The following is a 15,400-nucleotide window of genomic DNA, read 5'->3' as shown; positions in this document are numbered from 1 at the left end:
CCTATGTCATGAAGTTTTGCTGTATGTTTTTGTCTTATTTATAGTTTTAGGTCTTTACTCATTTTGAGTTAATTTTTGTACAAGGTTTAATGGTCCAAATTCACTGTTTTTCTTAATATCTGTTCATACAAGAGCATGGATACCTATATAATACTTCTAGACAACCCATGAATCTGGAATAATGTTCAATTCACAATAAAAATTATTGTTTGTCAACTGATTATGAATCTGAATCTAGGTTATAGATACATGGAAGTTCATTTTATTCTCATTTTTACATTTGTTTAAATATTACAAAAATTAAAAATTTAGAAATTATTTATAACATTTATTATGCTAATTAACAAGCCTCACATGCTGGCTGATAACAAAAATAACTGAAGGACTTAGCCCATGAAATGCAAGTTCTGATTATGATCTTTTGAATGCTAAGTGTGGACTCCAGAGTGAGAGAGAGTGTGTGTGTGTGTGTGTGTGTAAACACATCCCCAGAGACACACAGACATATACACACACACACACCACTATTTCAAATGAGACCCAATCTTAAAATACATTTAGTAGTACCCAGAACATTGACCTATCGTGGACTTTCTTTTCCTCACATTTTCTATTGATATATTTAGTTGTACATAATGGTGGGATTTGTTGCTACATATTTATACATGAACACAACATAATAATATAATTTCAATATCATTCCTCACTATTTCCCCTTTCCCTTCCCTCTTACCTCCCCAGGTTCCTTTCCTCTATTCTACTGATCGCCCTTTGATTTTCATGAGATCCCTATCCCCACCTTTCTTTTCCATTTTCTTCTCTAGCTTCCACTTATTTATCATGGACTTCTAACACTATCTGTGTTCAGTTACTTTGTTTCCAAATCTCTATTCTCCCAGACTCTGTGAGCTTCTTTTGATCAGGGACCCTTTATTTCCAGATACTGGGTGTACAATAAATTTAGTTTCACAAATATTTACAGAGCACCAGAATGTGTGTGTCTGGCAAATTTCAGTACTGAGGATATAGCTCTGATCAAAGAAGCTGAAGTTGTTCACATAGGGCTTACATTCTAGTAGAATGCTATTGAAGTGAATGATGAAATTGAACAGACAAAAAAAAATTACATGACACTATCAATTCCACTATAAAAGGTAACCAATCTGACCATGAGCCCTGAGTCCAGGGTTGGTGGAGGAGTGCTACCCAATGGCAATTAGAGACTAGAAGATCACTAATCATTTTCTTATCTGAATTAGTAAAATAGTCTACTACCTATAATACTAAACTATCTTATGAGAACTGTAGGATCATACAGCTCCATGTTGTTTAATTTTCCTCTAATAAATGATATCAGATTTTTCTTAGAAAAATATGATGTGAAAACATTCAGTAAATTATGAGTTATGCACATTTCCCTCTCTAGTCATCTCTGGGCCAATACTTCTCAAACTGGGACTCCAGACACCTAGGGTGCTTTACAAAGAGAGTATTTGGGAAGCTTTAAGTTAATTTTCAATATATTTTTGGAAAATATAACAAATAATATGCTTATATTCCATAAGATTGTACCCACTAAACATCACCATCTTAATAAACAGGTTTAATACATTTTTTGTTGATTTCTAGGGCTTATTCTCAGTAGAAGATTTTTTAAGTATTTTAAATTCATACAGGGATTTTATAAAAATAATATAGGGATAGGGTTGTGGCTCAATGGCAGAGTGCTTGCCTAGCATGTGTGAGGCACTGGATTCGATTCTCAACACCATGTATCAATAAATAAAATAAAGGTACATTGACAACTAAATATATATATATATATATATATATATATATATATATATATTTTTTTTTTTTTTTTTTTTTTTTTTTTAAGGAGAATACAAACTGGTTAAAAAAATAAAAAGAGGTGGGAACTGGGTGTGTAAGGCACATGCCTATAATCCCCAGCAACTCAGGAGGGTGTGGCAGGAGGATTGCAAATTCAAGGCCAACCTCAGCAATTTAGTGAGACCCTGTCTCAAAATAAAAAATAAAAAGCACTGGGGATGTGGTTCAGTGGGTAAGCACCCCTGAGTTCAATCTCCAGTACAAAAAAAGAATTGGGGTCTACTACTTCAAAATCATGCTTCATAATATAATGAAATTATTAGATAATCAAATAGGCATCAGAACATTTCAATTTACTTTGGTATCTAAAGCAATCAATACTTTGTATCCTCTGTCTGGTTCCTAGGCTCTCATTTGACACCAACAACTACCATTTCTATTGGGTCTAATAGCTGACTACTGTTGATGTTGTCCACAAAAACAATGTACTATGGGTGAACTAGGACTATTCTCAGCTTCAATTTCACAGTATCCTCAAATTCTAGTAAATGTTCTCTGGCACACATGGTAAAGCCATAACTTTTACTTGAACAATCACATAAACAGCATCAAAGCAAATGATTTGTTCTTATGATTCTTACAAAATTTTAAAGACACCACACCGATGATTCTCTTTCCTTTAAATTCTCGAACACCTTCATATTTAAATGTTAGAATTAAGCATATCTGAAACATTTAAGCTAAAATAACATTTTTCTAATTTTCTCGTTTATGTAATGAATAAGGCATTTAAAATTATCTCAGTACCAGTTTTAGATTCTTACATACATTATAAAGAAATGCATATGAAATTAATTGTAGATGTTTAAGTTTACTCATAAATTGATCCAGCAATTACTGTATAACTCATATGTTTAGCTGCCAATCTAAAAGGTTAAAAAATGAGGAAGACACTTAGGTCAAGTTCTAAGTTGTTGATCATTAAAAGGCAAAGACAGGCCTTCACTCCTCAAAGTTCAAGGAAATTGAGAATCCATTTGTGCTTCACATCCCTAACTTTTCAGCTTCCAACTACAATCTTTTGTCAATCTTCCATTTTTTATCCAAATATATTTATAGCACCAATGGTGAGGGTTACTTTGTAGTAGACTTTTTAGAATTCCAAGTAACAATAATTAATACTTAACATTTCTATGTGCCAGCACTATTTCACAATAACCTTAACAAGCAAGCTACTATGGAATACATTTTAGAGACCAGAAAGCTGAGACATGGCAAGAGTAAATGTCCCACTTCATGTACAAGGAAGAGACAGTTATAGGGATTTGAATACAGGCAGTCAGCTCTTAATTACTATAGTGCTGCCTCTTAAGTTAGGGTAAAACAACCACATAATCTCTATTGTGATTTATTAAGTACTTCAATTTGTTTTTAAAGTCTTAGATAAACAAAAAAATGATTCTCAGATATAAATAGTAAATAAGTCTTTAAACTTTCACTTAAATCTAGAAAAAATATAATGAAGTCCCAATTCAGAGTAATCAATACCTAAAGCAGATTACTTATGAAGTTTTACACAATCTGGCTAGAGATGGGATATGAAAAATCAATTTACCTGTGGAATATTTTTATATATTGTCTTTTTATTTTTTTTAAATAATTTTTTAGTTGTTGATGGCCTTTATTTTATTTATTTATATGTGGTGCTGAGAATCGAACCCAGTTCATCTCACATGCCAGGCAAGTGCTCCACCACTGAGCCCCAGCCCCAGTGTGTGTGTGTGTGTGTGTGTGTGTGTATAATTCTTTTTAAAAGTTATTCCTGATTCCTGAATGGTTTTGGCTTTAAAGAAAACACATGCATATATATATATCACAATATTTTCTATAATTCTATACAACCTTTAAAATGTTGACATAGATCTATATAGAAAGCTAAATTAAAAGGGGGCAATAAAAATAGCATGTATAGCTGATCCTAAATCTTTTTTTTAAAAGGTCTTAAGCTTAAATTTAAGACATTTAAGTATGGTTATTAGATATCAGGATTACTGGTAATTTTTCTTTTAAACCTTTTTAATAAACTGATATTTTCGTGGGTTTTTTTAACAATTCTTTTGTAAATATGAAAAATAAAGCTCTTTTGTTTATTAAAAGACTCACTAATTGGAAATTTTAACAAAATATTTTATTTTTTATAAGAGGATAGTTGTAGCTACTTCTAGAAGATTCCTTAGTTTGGTTTCCATATAGAAATCAAGTGGCTTTATTTAAATTATTCTCTAAACCTTGAAAACTTAAATGTATAACTGCTGGTCTTCCTCATAAATATAAAAGTAACAAGGATAAATAGCACAGTATAAAAATAACCTAAAAAACTTTCTCCTCTAATTAAATTTATTTAGATCATGTTTTGAATTTTCCAAGTATGACTTTTTTTTTTTTTTTTGAAAAGCTCATTACTTGATAAAGCTGTTTTTCCCCATCTGGGTAGTTGTGAATATAAAAATGTCTAACATTCTTCAGATTTTGAGCATCCTACAGCTAACCGTTTTTCCCTTGTGGAGTCAAAATTAAAATTTTTAATATTGAGAGTTTTTCTTTCTCCATGGTTCCACATATTTTATCTGTTTTTAAAGATATGAGATCCTGGAACTATTTTCTGGTTCTAGAAAGAAGCATGCCAACACATGCCAAAAGTAGGCATTTCTTCAAATATTACGTAACATTTTAGAGGAGAGAAGAAAAAAATAGCAAATAGTGTAGCAACAAAAACCTCAGAAATCTTAAAATGCTTCAAGCTCTATCATGAACCAGCTGTACATCCATACATAAATCATTTGTCATAAAAGATGAGGCTTCAAAATTAGATGATCAACAATTTAATAAGCATTTGATGAACACTTATATGGAAGATTTTAGATGTGGTCGAAATAAAGAGACTAAAAAACAGATCCATCTTGAAAGATTTTACCATCTAATAGAAAAAGACATGTTTACATAAACCCACAATGTGCTTTCTTCTTTAGTGTAACAAACATATTTTAAACTTTCTAGGTAAATATAAGCTTATTTTAAAATACATAAACAAAAGAAAAAAGGGGACGTTAGTTGAACATTCTGGCATGGACAAACAGATTTAAGATACATTGCACAGCCAAACAGATTTAAGCGAAATGTTCAAGTTTTAATCAAGTACATCTTATTTTACGTTCAAGGCAAAAAGATAATAAAATTTTTTTAAATACAATTTCAATTAGACCCTAAAACTTTACATTCTTTTTTTTTAAACTTTACATTCTTAAAAAAAAAAAAAAAAAACTCTTCACAAAAGATAATGACTCCCTTATCACTCTATTTATTCACTTCAGCAAGCCACTGACCGCATCTTATTACTCTTGTTCTCTGGGTAGGGGCTATAAATGGCATGTTTACTACTTAAATAATATAGTCAACAGTGGGGAGAAAATATTTCTCAAAAACAAGGGGAGAGGGAAAAAAAAAAGAACCAATTAAGAGAAAGCCTATACCATTCATGTGAAGCACAGAATTCTAAAAAGCAGTTCTATCTTTTTCACTACAGAAACCAGGGAGATATGCATAAAAAGACTGGTTTTGGGGTCTTTCCCTCTACATTCAATTTCTCAAGAGTCCAGTAATTCAAAGAAGACAAACAAGAACATACTGGATTACATGTTTCCCAACTCCAATGTAAAGAAATTATTATAACCATATGGTCGAAATCAAGCATCTCACAAGCTGAATAAGCAGAAGAAATAATGGTATAAGCAATAAGCTAATCTAACCATTTATTGTAATCCTTTATGTAACAAAAATGAATACAACAAAATTCTTTCCCTTAATCAATGTGTTAAGATGGAGGACTGAGCATGTGTTAATACTTTCCTTCCACTTAGAAAAAAGAAAACTTCTTTTAATAATATAATAAAAACAGAAAAACAGCCAGGTGTGGTGGCACACACCAGTAATCCCAGCAGCTTGGGAGGCTGAGGCAGGAGGATTTTGAGTTCAAAGCCAACCTTAGGAACTCAGTGAGGCCCTAAGTAACTCAGACTCTGTCTCCACATAAAACATAAAAAAGGGCTGGGGAGGTGGCTCAGAGGTTAAGCACCCCTGGGTTCAATCCCTGGTAACAAAAACAAAAACAAAAACAAAAAAACCACACACACACACAGAAAAACAAAACCATGCCATCGGAAATCAAGATCACAAATACAGAAATGGTTGTCACATCTAAATGTAATAAACAAGAAATCCTAGACAAAAATAGATGTATCATTTTTCTTTTCTTTTTAAGAGCAAAGTAACAGAACTTATTTTTGAAATAAAAAGGAACTGGAGCTACCACAAGGTGAGGGGGGGGTTCCCGGGTGGGTTCCCTTGTTTTTTAATAACAGTATCAAAAACAATGAAAAAAGTCTGGCAAAGATTTGAGGAAAAAGAATTATTTTCAGTGTTGGTGAAAGAATAGTTTGAAAAAGTCTTTTTAATGAAATGGTTAAGTGAATTATGCCTCACCTATACTATGAAAAATCATGCAGGATAAAAATTGTGTTTTTTTAAAATGGTTAAACAAAAAAAGCAAGTTACAGATCATAATATTCCTCAAAAATCCTAGCTCCTGTGAACTATTTACCATCATATTATAATACCCATGACCCCTTTTTGTCATTCCCCCCTCATTCAGAGAAAAACTAAATTTCACCTAAATTTTAGTCTCTGTTCAGTACAGTATTACAGTGGTCATTCCTGAAAACTTCTTTATCAGTTCCTTCACCTCTTCCTTAAACCTTTTACTCTATCTACTTCACCTATTTACTCCCACTTTCATACCTTAAACCTTGTGCATGATATGCAATAACATAACACCTCCCAATTTAACTACTTCCCATTTAAGCCTCTCACATTTAAACCACCACTTCCTAGTTTCCCAGTTTTACTTGTTCAGTAGTGGTCTTCCTTTTGCAATTCTTTCTCACCATCAATACTTCCCATCAACTGGCCCTAATACCCTCATGTTCTCAATCCCCTCCTTAAATAACCTGGATTCATGAACCAAAATTATAACTCTCTTATATACACCTTCAATTTTACTGTATCTGTGTCATACTTCTGACAAAACTAGTTAATCTTAGCATATTGCTTACCCCCAAAATATCCTAACTGGTCTTATTTATATTGTTGTTCCACAATATAGAAACTGCTAGTTACTTAGCTCGCATCTATTTTGTCTTTCCTTACTACCCATAGTAAGGATTTTACTGATTATCTTCCTGACTCCAGAAGATAATCTCAAATTTATTTAGTCAGGAAGATAATGTTCCTCATTTAACACTATGTTTCCCAGCCTCCTTAACAGCAAAAGGGAGTTTGTGACAGTGGACAAAAACAAAAATTTAGGTAAAGGCAGGAGGTTTTTAGGAAAAGCTCTTTAAAGGAACTTAAATTTGAGTTCCTTTAAATTAAATTAAACTTGAATTAACAATTCAGCTGACTTCTGCCTACAGCCTGGATGTGCTTCTAGAGAAAAATCAGCCATCTCATATTACAAGGAGACAGGCACTCTTGAAGATGTCTCAACAGAAAAACAAAAATTCAAATTACAATTTTTTTTTTTTTTTTTGATACTGGGGATTGAACTCAGGGGCACTTGACCACTGAGCCACAACCCCAGCCCTATTTTGCATTTTTTAAAATTAGAGACAGAGTCTCACTGAGTTGCTTAGTGTCTCGCTTTTGCTGAGGCTGGCTTTGAACTCGAGGTCCTCCTGTCTCAGCCACCCTAACTGCTGGGATTACACCTGGCGAGTTCAAATTTCTGATGTCACTGAGCTATCTTATCAGCCCTATATTGCCTACTTCTCATATTCTTACACTTGATGAAAATAAAACCCTCATTTGTTGTTGTTTTGAAATAAATTTATTGTGCATATTTAAGGTATACAATATGACATCATGGGATACATACAAATAGTAAAACTTTATTACAGTAAGCAAGTTAACATATCCATTATTTCACATAGTTATCCTTTTTTTTTTTTTTTTTTTTTTTTTTGGCTAGAGTAGCTAAAATCTACTCACTTAGCAGAAATCTCAAATTTATTTAGAGATCTCTGCTATTTACAGTAAATACAAATTCTGACTCCTAGGCTCACTATAGTTTTTTTTCTCTCATAGCAACATAAAACCTTTTAAAATTATAAGTGAGACTGTATTGCCTGTTTCCCATCACACCTAAATTGAGGTCCTTTAAAAGATAAACTAGGCCTTCTCTGACCTGGTCCTTCAATCTCTCCCAACTGATCTCTTTCTAAATCCCACCACAATTCTGCTTCCACTATTCAGCTCCAGACATACTGAAACTCTTTAACACTTGAACAAGCCAAACTTTTTGTGTCTCAGAGCCTGTGTTAGTCAGCTTCTGTGATAAAATACTTGAGAAAAACAAAGGAGAAAGGTTTAGTTGCTCAAGGTTTCAGTCCAAGGCCACTTGGGCCCATTGCTATGGGCCTGTGGTAAGGCAGAACATGATGGCAGGGAACACACAGCAGAGCACAGCTACTTAATTCATGGCAATCAGGAAGTGGGGGAAAAAAGAAGAGGCCAGGGATATGATATACCCTTCAAGGACATTCGCCTAGTCACCTATTTCCTTTAACTAGGCCCCACCTCCTAAAGTTTCTACTAGCTCTTAATAATGCCATCAAATTGTGAATTCATCAATGGATTGATTAATCCATGATGAGGGTACAGCCCTCATGATTCAATCACTTCCCCCAAAGAGCCTCACCTCTAAATACTTCTGCACTGGGAATCAAGCCTTCAACGCATAAGGCTCTGAAGGACATTCTAGATCTAAACTATAACAGAGCCTTTGCATTTGTTGCTTCCTTTGCCTGGAATGCTCTTCCCTCACTTCTTTCACATCTCAACTCAAATGTGTCTTCTCCAAGAGACCTCTAACTTTTTATATGAAACTGACTTTTTGTGACTCCTCCCACTCTTACAATTCTTCTTACCCTGCTTTATTTTTATATGTTAAATACTTGTTTGCTTATTTATTTTCTGTCTTTAACCCTAGAAAGGAATCTCACTGAGGTAAAGGAACAATGTTTTCTTTAGCACTATATCCCTAGTGTCTGGCCCATACTAGGGCATCACAAAAATCTGATTAATAAATGAATACACATCATGATCTCATTTAAACTAAAGAAGACTAAATGTGTGTGTGCATGTGCATAACACATAAACAGTCTAAAATATACAATATTAATACCAATAACCTTGGGGAAGAGAGTGGGAAGAAAAGTAAAGAGGGACTTTCACACTTTGCATATTTCTGAATTTATTTTTAAAAAAGCAAAATTAAGTACAACACATAACAGGAAGAAAAGAAAAATTAACATATTTAGAAATACAAACCTATCTTTAGGATCTTAAAATTTAGAAACTCATACTAACTTCAGTAAGCATAAAACTCAAAGGTCCTTGGTTAGAAAAAACATTGAGAAACCCACCTCTCTATCTATATAGTAAGCCCCAGAACCTGCTTCAGTGTCTGAAAAGAATCACTTTCATTCCAGTAGTCCACTCATTCCAAGCTTGTTTTCCCCAAATCTCCCATGAGTAGTAGATTCTATGATTATCAAATAAAATTAATGCCCTTTAAGCAAACTAGAATTATAGGAATAAAATTTCTTGTTAAACTTCTTATAACCCTCATAAAAGTTTTTATTGTCACTTAAAAAAAACAAAGTCTACTAAATAAAAAGTATATATATATATATTTTTTAATTTTTTGTAGTTGTAGATGAACAGAATGCCTTTATTTTGTTCATTTTTATGTGGTGCTGAAGATCAAACCCAGTGCCTCACGCATGCTAGGCAAGCACTCTACCACTAAGCCACAGCCCTAGCCCAATAAAAAGTATATTAGTAGTTTGCTACATATCAAATTAATAATGAGTTATATAGAAATAATTACCATCCACTTACTATCCCATGCTCAGTAGAAACATTTAAAGGTGTTCCTCTCCAGAGGATTCATCTTGATAATTACTGCTTTGTTCATAAAATATGCATCCTAAGAGACATCTTTTTTCTCTATCTAGTTCTCCACCCAAATTTAGTGCCTTTTAATATTTTTACAACTTTATTATATGATATCTTACATATCATATAATTCATCTATTTCAAGTATACAATTCAGCAATTTTTAGTAAATTTACTAAGTCGTGGAACACATCACAAGTCAGTTTTAGAGATCTTTATCACTCCAATAATATCCTTCATGTTTATTTACCACTAATTTTTGTTCCCACCCCCTGTTCCAATCAATCACTAATCCATCACCTGTCTCTATATATCTGTTTACTCTGGACATTTTCTATAAATAGAATCATACACTATATGATTTCTTGGATCTCACTTCTTTCATTTAGCATCTTTTTGAGGATCATCCACATGGTACCATGTATCAGTGATTCATTCCTTAATATTGCTGAACAGTACTCCTTTGTATGGATGTGCCATATAAGTGCCCTTAGATCTTATGATTTTAATGTTTATTTTCCAAGTTGTACAATGGATGTAGGATAACTTAAATAATTAGAGTAGGAGATAGGATCCCAGAGGTTTTTTGGTTTTGTTTGAGTGTGGTTTTTTTTTTTTTTTGGGGGGGGGGTGCCAGAAATTTAACCCAGAGGCACTTTACTACTGAGCTACATTCCCAGCCCTTTTGGGAGTTGTCAGTTTGAGACAGGGTCTTACTAATTTGCTTAGAGCCTAAGTTGCTGAGTTTGGCCTTGAACTTATGATCCTCCTGTCTCAGCCTCCTAAACCACTGGGATTATAGGTATGTGCTGCCACACCCAGCTAGAGCTAACTTGTAACTAACCCAAAATAACATAGGTGAGTGTTTCTCAAAACCAATCCAGTTTACACAGAATAAGATTGTCCTAGCTTCACTCAACATCATACCATCAGGTATGATGTTTTTAATATGCCTGCCCTGTCCCTTTCTCAGACAAAAACAAAAGGATAGTTTCTCTCCTATGACTCTTACTATGCCTCTGGTTTCTAACCCCAACTCCTTGTTTTCTCTCTCTTTAAGATTATCTTCAAACTAATAGCTTTAAAATGTCCATATTATCAAAGTTTCTGAAAAGACATATTAGAAGTAAATATCTACATATTTTGGAACTTTATTTAAGACAATCTGTTGGTCTTCAGATGTGTGATCCCTGTAAATATTTTCTTCCTATATAGAAAAAAAATTATGATTTAAAACCTCACAGTAAAAATATTAAAAAATCATAAGGATCAAATCAATACTTGGCACTCTCATTTAAGAGAATATCAAAGAAAATATAGTAATCAAGCACAGTTTTCCATTATTTTCTCTTTAGCATGATCTTATTACATATTTTAAAATTCAATCCTATTGAAAATGCTACAGTATCATTATTGTCTCACCTGATTTATGTTGCCTAATTCAGGTTAAATGGATTATTTAAAACATTAAGTAGAATGATTACCTAATCAATTATAAAGCTAGATGAGCAGTAGTAATGCAGGGAAAGAGCTATACAAATCCAGCAACATACATCTTATTCCTAGACTTTCCGAAGTCTGTCTTCTACAGGTGGTTCCCAGTTAGTTTGAAAACAACAAAAATAAGATTTATGTGAATACAGCCAAAAGCTTCCTCAATATAAAACATTTTCTTTTTTTTTTTTTTTTTTTTTCGGGCCTCGATCAGAAGGACTTGGGCCCCCCACGAGCGGTGCCGGGGTAAAACATTTTCTAATTAAGAAATTATTTAACTACCCCCTTACTGGTCTCCATTATAATTCTTTTGGAGTACTTAATAGAATAAAAGCAATAAAAAGACAGTATTAGCTACATGTAATTAGAGTAACCTTACAAGATAAGAAAAAATAATCAAAGTGAGTATTAGCAAGGAGAATTGTTAAAGATGCCAAGAAAAAATAAAAAACACATACACACAAATATGTGTTGGGGGTTTTTTTGTTTGTTTGTTTGTTTGGTAGACTGTTACTGTTGCAGGTGTGTGATAGGCCCTATAAGCTACACTTCCATTTTTAAAAAGACAACTGAAAAGTTGGTTTTAAAGTTTATTTCTATTAGAGCTCCAAATCTAACCAGGCTAGAATAAATATTATGAAGGAAGACAGGTTCTGCATTGTAAATTTTTAAAAACTAGTTAACCATACTCTCATTAAACAATCTTTAATGTCATTATTTTGACATTAAGAAAATTAATGTCACGGGGCTGGAGTTGTGGCTCAGTGGTAGAGCACTTGCCTAGAGCATGCGAGATCCTGGGTTCAATTCTCAGCACCACGAAAAAAAATAAAGGTACTGACAACTACAACTAAAAATGAATAAATAAATAAATATTAAAAAGGAAAATAAATGTCATGATAATATGTATACTATACCTTTCTCAAGCATTCATATTCCTCACGAAGTTCCCCAGGCTTGCTTATTTTGATTGGTGCTCTGAATATAAATTCTAAAGGTGAAAGGAAAATAAAAATACTTTTAAATAGGATTTTCTAGGAAGGAACCAAGACCTTGTCATACTGTTACCCCCACATTATAAATTACATAAAAAATTGTGATCGTCTTAATTTGAATATTAATTTATTCATTTAACAAATATTTATTAAAGGTTATAAATCAAATACTATTCTAAACACTGGAAGAAGTACTAGCAAATATAGTCTTTGCTCTTACAGAGCTTACAACCTCATGGTAGAAACAAACAAGTATGTATGTATGTATGTATGTGTGTACGTGTGTATACACACATACAATTCACACACACAGAATAAATGCTATGGGGAAAAAAAAATAAACGTAGGGTGCAAGGAAAAAGTTGTTTCATATAGAGCAGTCTAATAGGAGCTCACTGATAAAAGTAACATGTTAAAAGACCTTAAAGGAAAACTATATTTAAAGCTCTTAGTTTAGCAGTATACAATGATGCACGTCTGTAATCCCAGCTACTTGGGAGGCTGAGGCGGGAAGATCTCAAGTTCAAAGATAGCCTCAGAAATTTAATAACCCTGAGTAACTTTAGCGAGAATATGTCTCAAAAAATAAGGACTGGGAATGCAGTAATGAACTAAAAATAAAATAAAGTTCCTAGGTTCAGTGTTACCAAGTAGCATTTTAAATGAGCTAAAGTTTTACTCAGAACCTTGTATTTTTGTATTTCTTTCTCAACACTGCCAAAGTGTTTTCCTGCATATAACCTGTATACAATCTTGTATATATTTTCAGTATGTTACCTGATATTTTTTTATCCTTAAAGCTTTCAGTGGTTTTGATCAGACTACAAAATAAAGTCAAAACCTCTCAATATATCCTTCAAGGTTCTCCACAGACTGATTACTAATTCTTTCTAAAATACTGTTTTCTCTCAACCCTTGACTATCTAATCACAACATAAATACATATACTGTTAAATTTTTATGTTGTTTTCTCAGCTGTAGTTATGTCTTCTCTCCTTCTCTAGACAATTTTAAATCTGAGCCATTAGGTCCATAGACAGCACACATAGTTAAATATATGGTAAAAACCAAACTGTAGAATAGGAATAAAAAATGCTATCAAAAAGGAGAAGAAAGCACACACCTTTCTCTCCCTAATCGGGTATTACATCATTTCTATATATTTAATTATCTAACTATAGTCATAATTTTAAGACTTCCTGATAATTCTATATCCATTGAGATTGAGAAATCTTTGCTCTAGAAATATAAGCTACTCAAAATGTTGCCTTTTGTCCTTTTTCATTTGTCTCAATTATTTTATTAAGAGTATTTAGTAGTATACTGAAGAAGGCTGGGGCTAGGGTTGTGGCTCAATGGCAGAGCACTTGCCTCGCATATGTGAGATACTGAGTTCGATCCTCAGCACCACATAAAAGTAAACAAAAAAAAATAAAGATATTTTTAAAAAAAGAATGCAGAAGACATTCAGAACCATTAGATTAAGAGGAGGAGGAGGAGGAAGAAGAGGAGGAGGAGGAGTCTTCTGTACTATCTTTAGGGGAAAAAAGGAAGGCAACTCATAAAAATAATATTCACGAATTTGTACAAATTCACAACACAGAAAAACAAATAAGATTATAAGAAATTAATCCAAAATTATGGTAGGAAGTTTCAACATATCACAATTAATAAATTAGGCAAATCAAGTAAGTAAAAATATACAAAAACTGGGACAATAAAATCAACAAATTTAATCATGTATATTTATACATATTTATACATACATACACATATGTATACACATTTTTTTTTACCCAACAAATAGAATACATATTCCTTAAAGCAAAAAAGAAACAATTTAAAATGCTGATGATACACTAAGTCACAAAGCTATTTCAAAAAATTTCAAAGAATTCATACTATTCAGACTTTGATCTTTGATCCTGGCTGCCAAAATATTTCCCATGCCTCGCTTTCTAACTATCTGGTTGGTGACTATATTATACAATATTCTTTCTCAATAAATTATTTTTAGAAATATGTTTAGTTGTAGATGGACCCAATACCTTTATTTTATCCACTTATTTTTATGTGGTGCTGAGGATCAAAATCCAGTGCCTCACACAGCTAGGCAAGTGCTCTACTACTGAACTACAGCCCCAGCCCCTCAATAAATGATTTGTATTATTAAACTTTCAGAGCAGATTTCTGTCTAACAATTTTGGCTGATCCAATTTTTTACTTGGTACTTTGAAATAACCAGTAAACAGAATTTAGAAAAACTGGTAAAAGAAAAAAAAACTGAGAGAAAATAAAATACTCAAAACAAAAAGAAGGACTTATATACAGACACTTCTTCAGAGATTATTAAAACAATTCTGTAATGAGTGATACTGTATATAGATCACTTTGCATGTCTGCAAATACATCCATATAGAGAGTGCTGGAATCAGATGACTGGGTCAAAAAATAATGTGCTTTTTAACAGATAATACCCAATTGTCCTTACTAAAACCTTTATCAATTAATCCCACTAGCATTATATGAGAGTACCTTTTCTTCACATCTTTTCCAAAACAACTGTATTGAAAATTTAACTCTGTCAATCTAAAATGTGAAATCATTTATTTAATTTTGTGAGTGAAATTGAGTACCTTTCATCCTTTATTCTATTAACTGTTTCTTCTTGATTTGTTACAGCGCTCTATATTAGGAAAATTAGTTCTTTGTTACATGAACAGAAGTGCTTTTCCTACTGTATCAATTGTCTTGACTTTTCTTAGAGGTTTTTTTATAGTTACATTATTCAAACTTTTCTTTTATGTCTTCTGCATTTTGTATCATATTTGCAAAGACCTTTTTCAGGTCAAGATATAATAAATTTTGCCATAGTTTCTTTTGGTACAAACCGTAAGATTCAACTCAGATCTACCTTTAAAAAAATCTAAATTTTTATTTTTCATTTGGAGAGCAACACAAGGAGAATAATCTTATTCTGGCTTGTAAATAAGTCTACTATCCAA

General features: G+C 32.6%; 1 protein-coding gene across 1 annotated transcript in view; it reads right to left on the bottom strand.

The window, feature by feature from the left end:
• Positions 1–15,400, bottom strand: part of Rnf169 (ring finger protein 169) — a 113,023-nt gene that overhangs the window by 48,215 nt on the left and 49,408 nt on the right. Inside the window, exon 2 of the mRNA XM_046441968.2 lies at positions 12,318–12,391. Coding sequence (XP_046297924.1) covers positions 12,318–12,391 — 74 coding nt within the window. The remainder of the gene's footprint in view (positions 1–12,317; positions 12,392–15,400) is intronic.

The sequence above is a fragment of the Marmota monax genome, unplaced genomic scaffold, assembly GCF_021218885.2.
Source record: "Marmota monax isolate L192 unplaced genomic scaffold, Marmota_monax_Labrador192_F-V1.1 WCK01_AAM20220418_F8-fsc00068, whole genome shotgun sequence".
NCBI classification, from domain to species: Eukaryota; Metazoa; Chordata; class Mammalia; order Rodentia; family Sciuridae; genus Marmota; species Marmota monax.
This window is presented reverse-complemented; position numbering and strand designations above follow the sequence as displayed.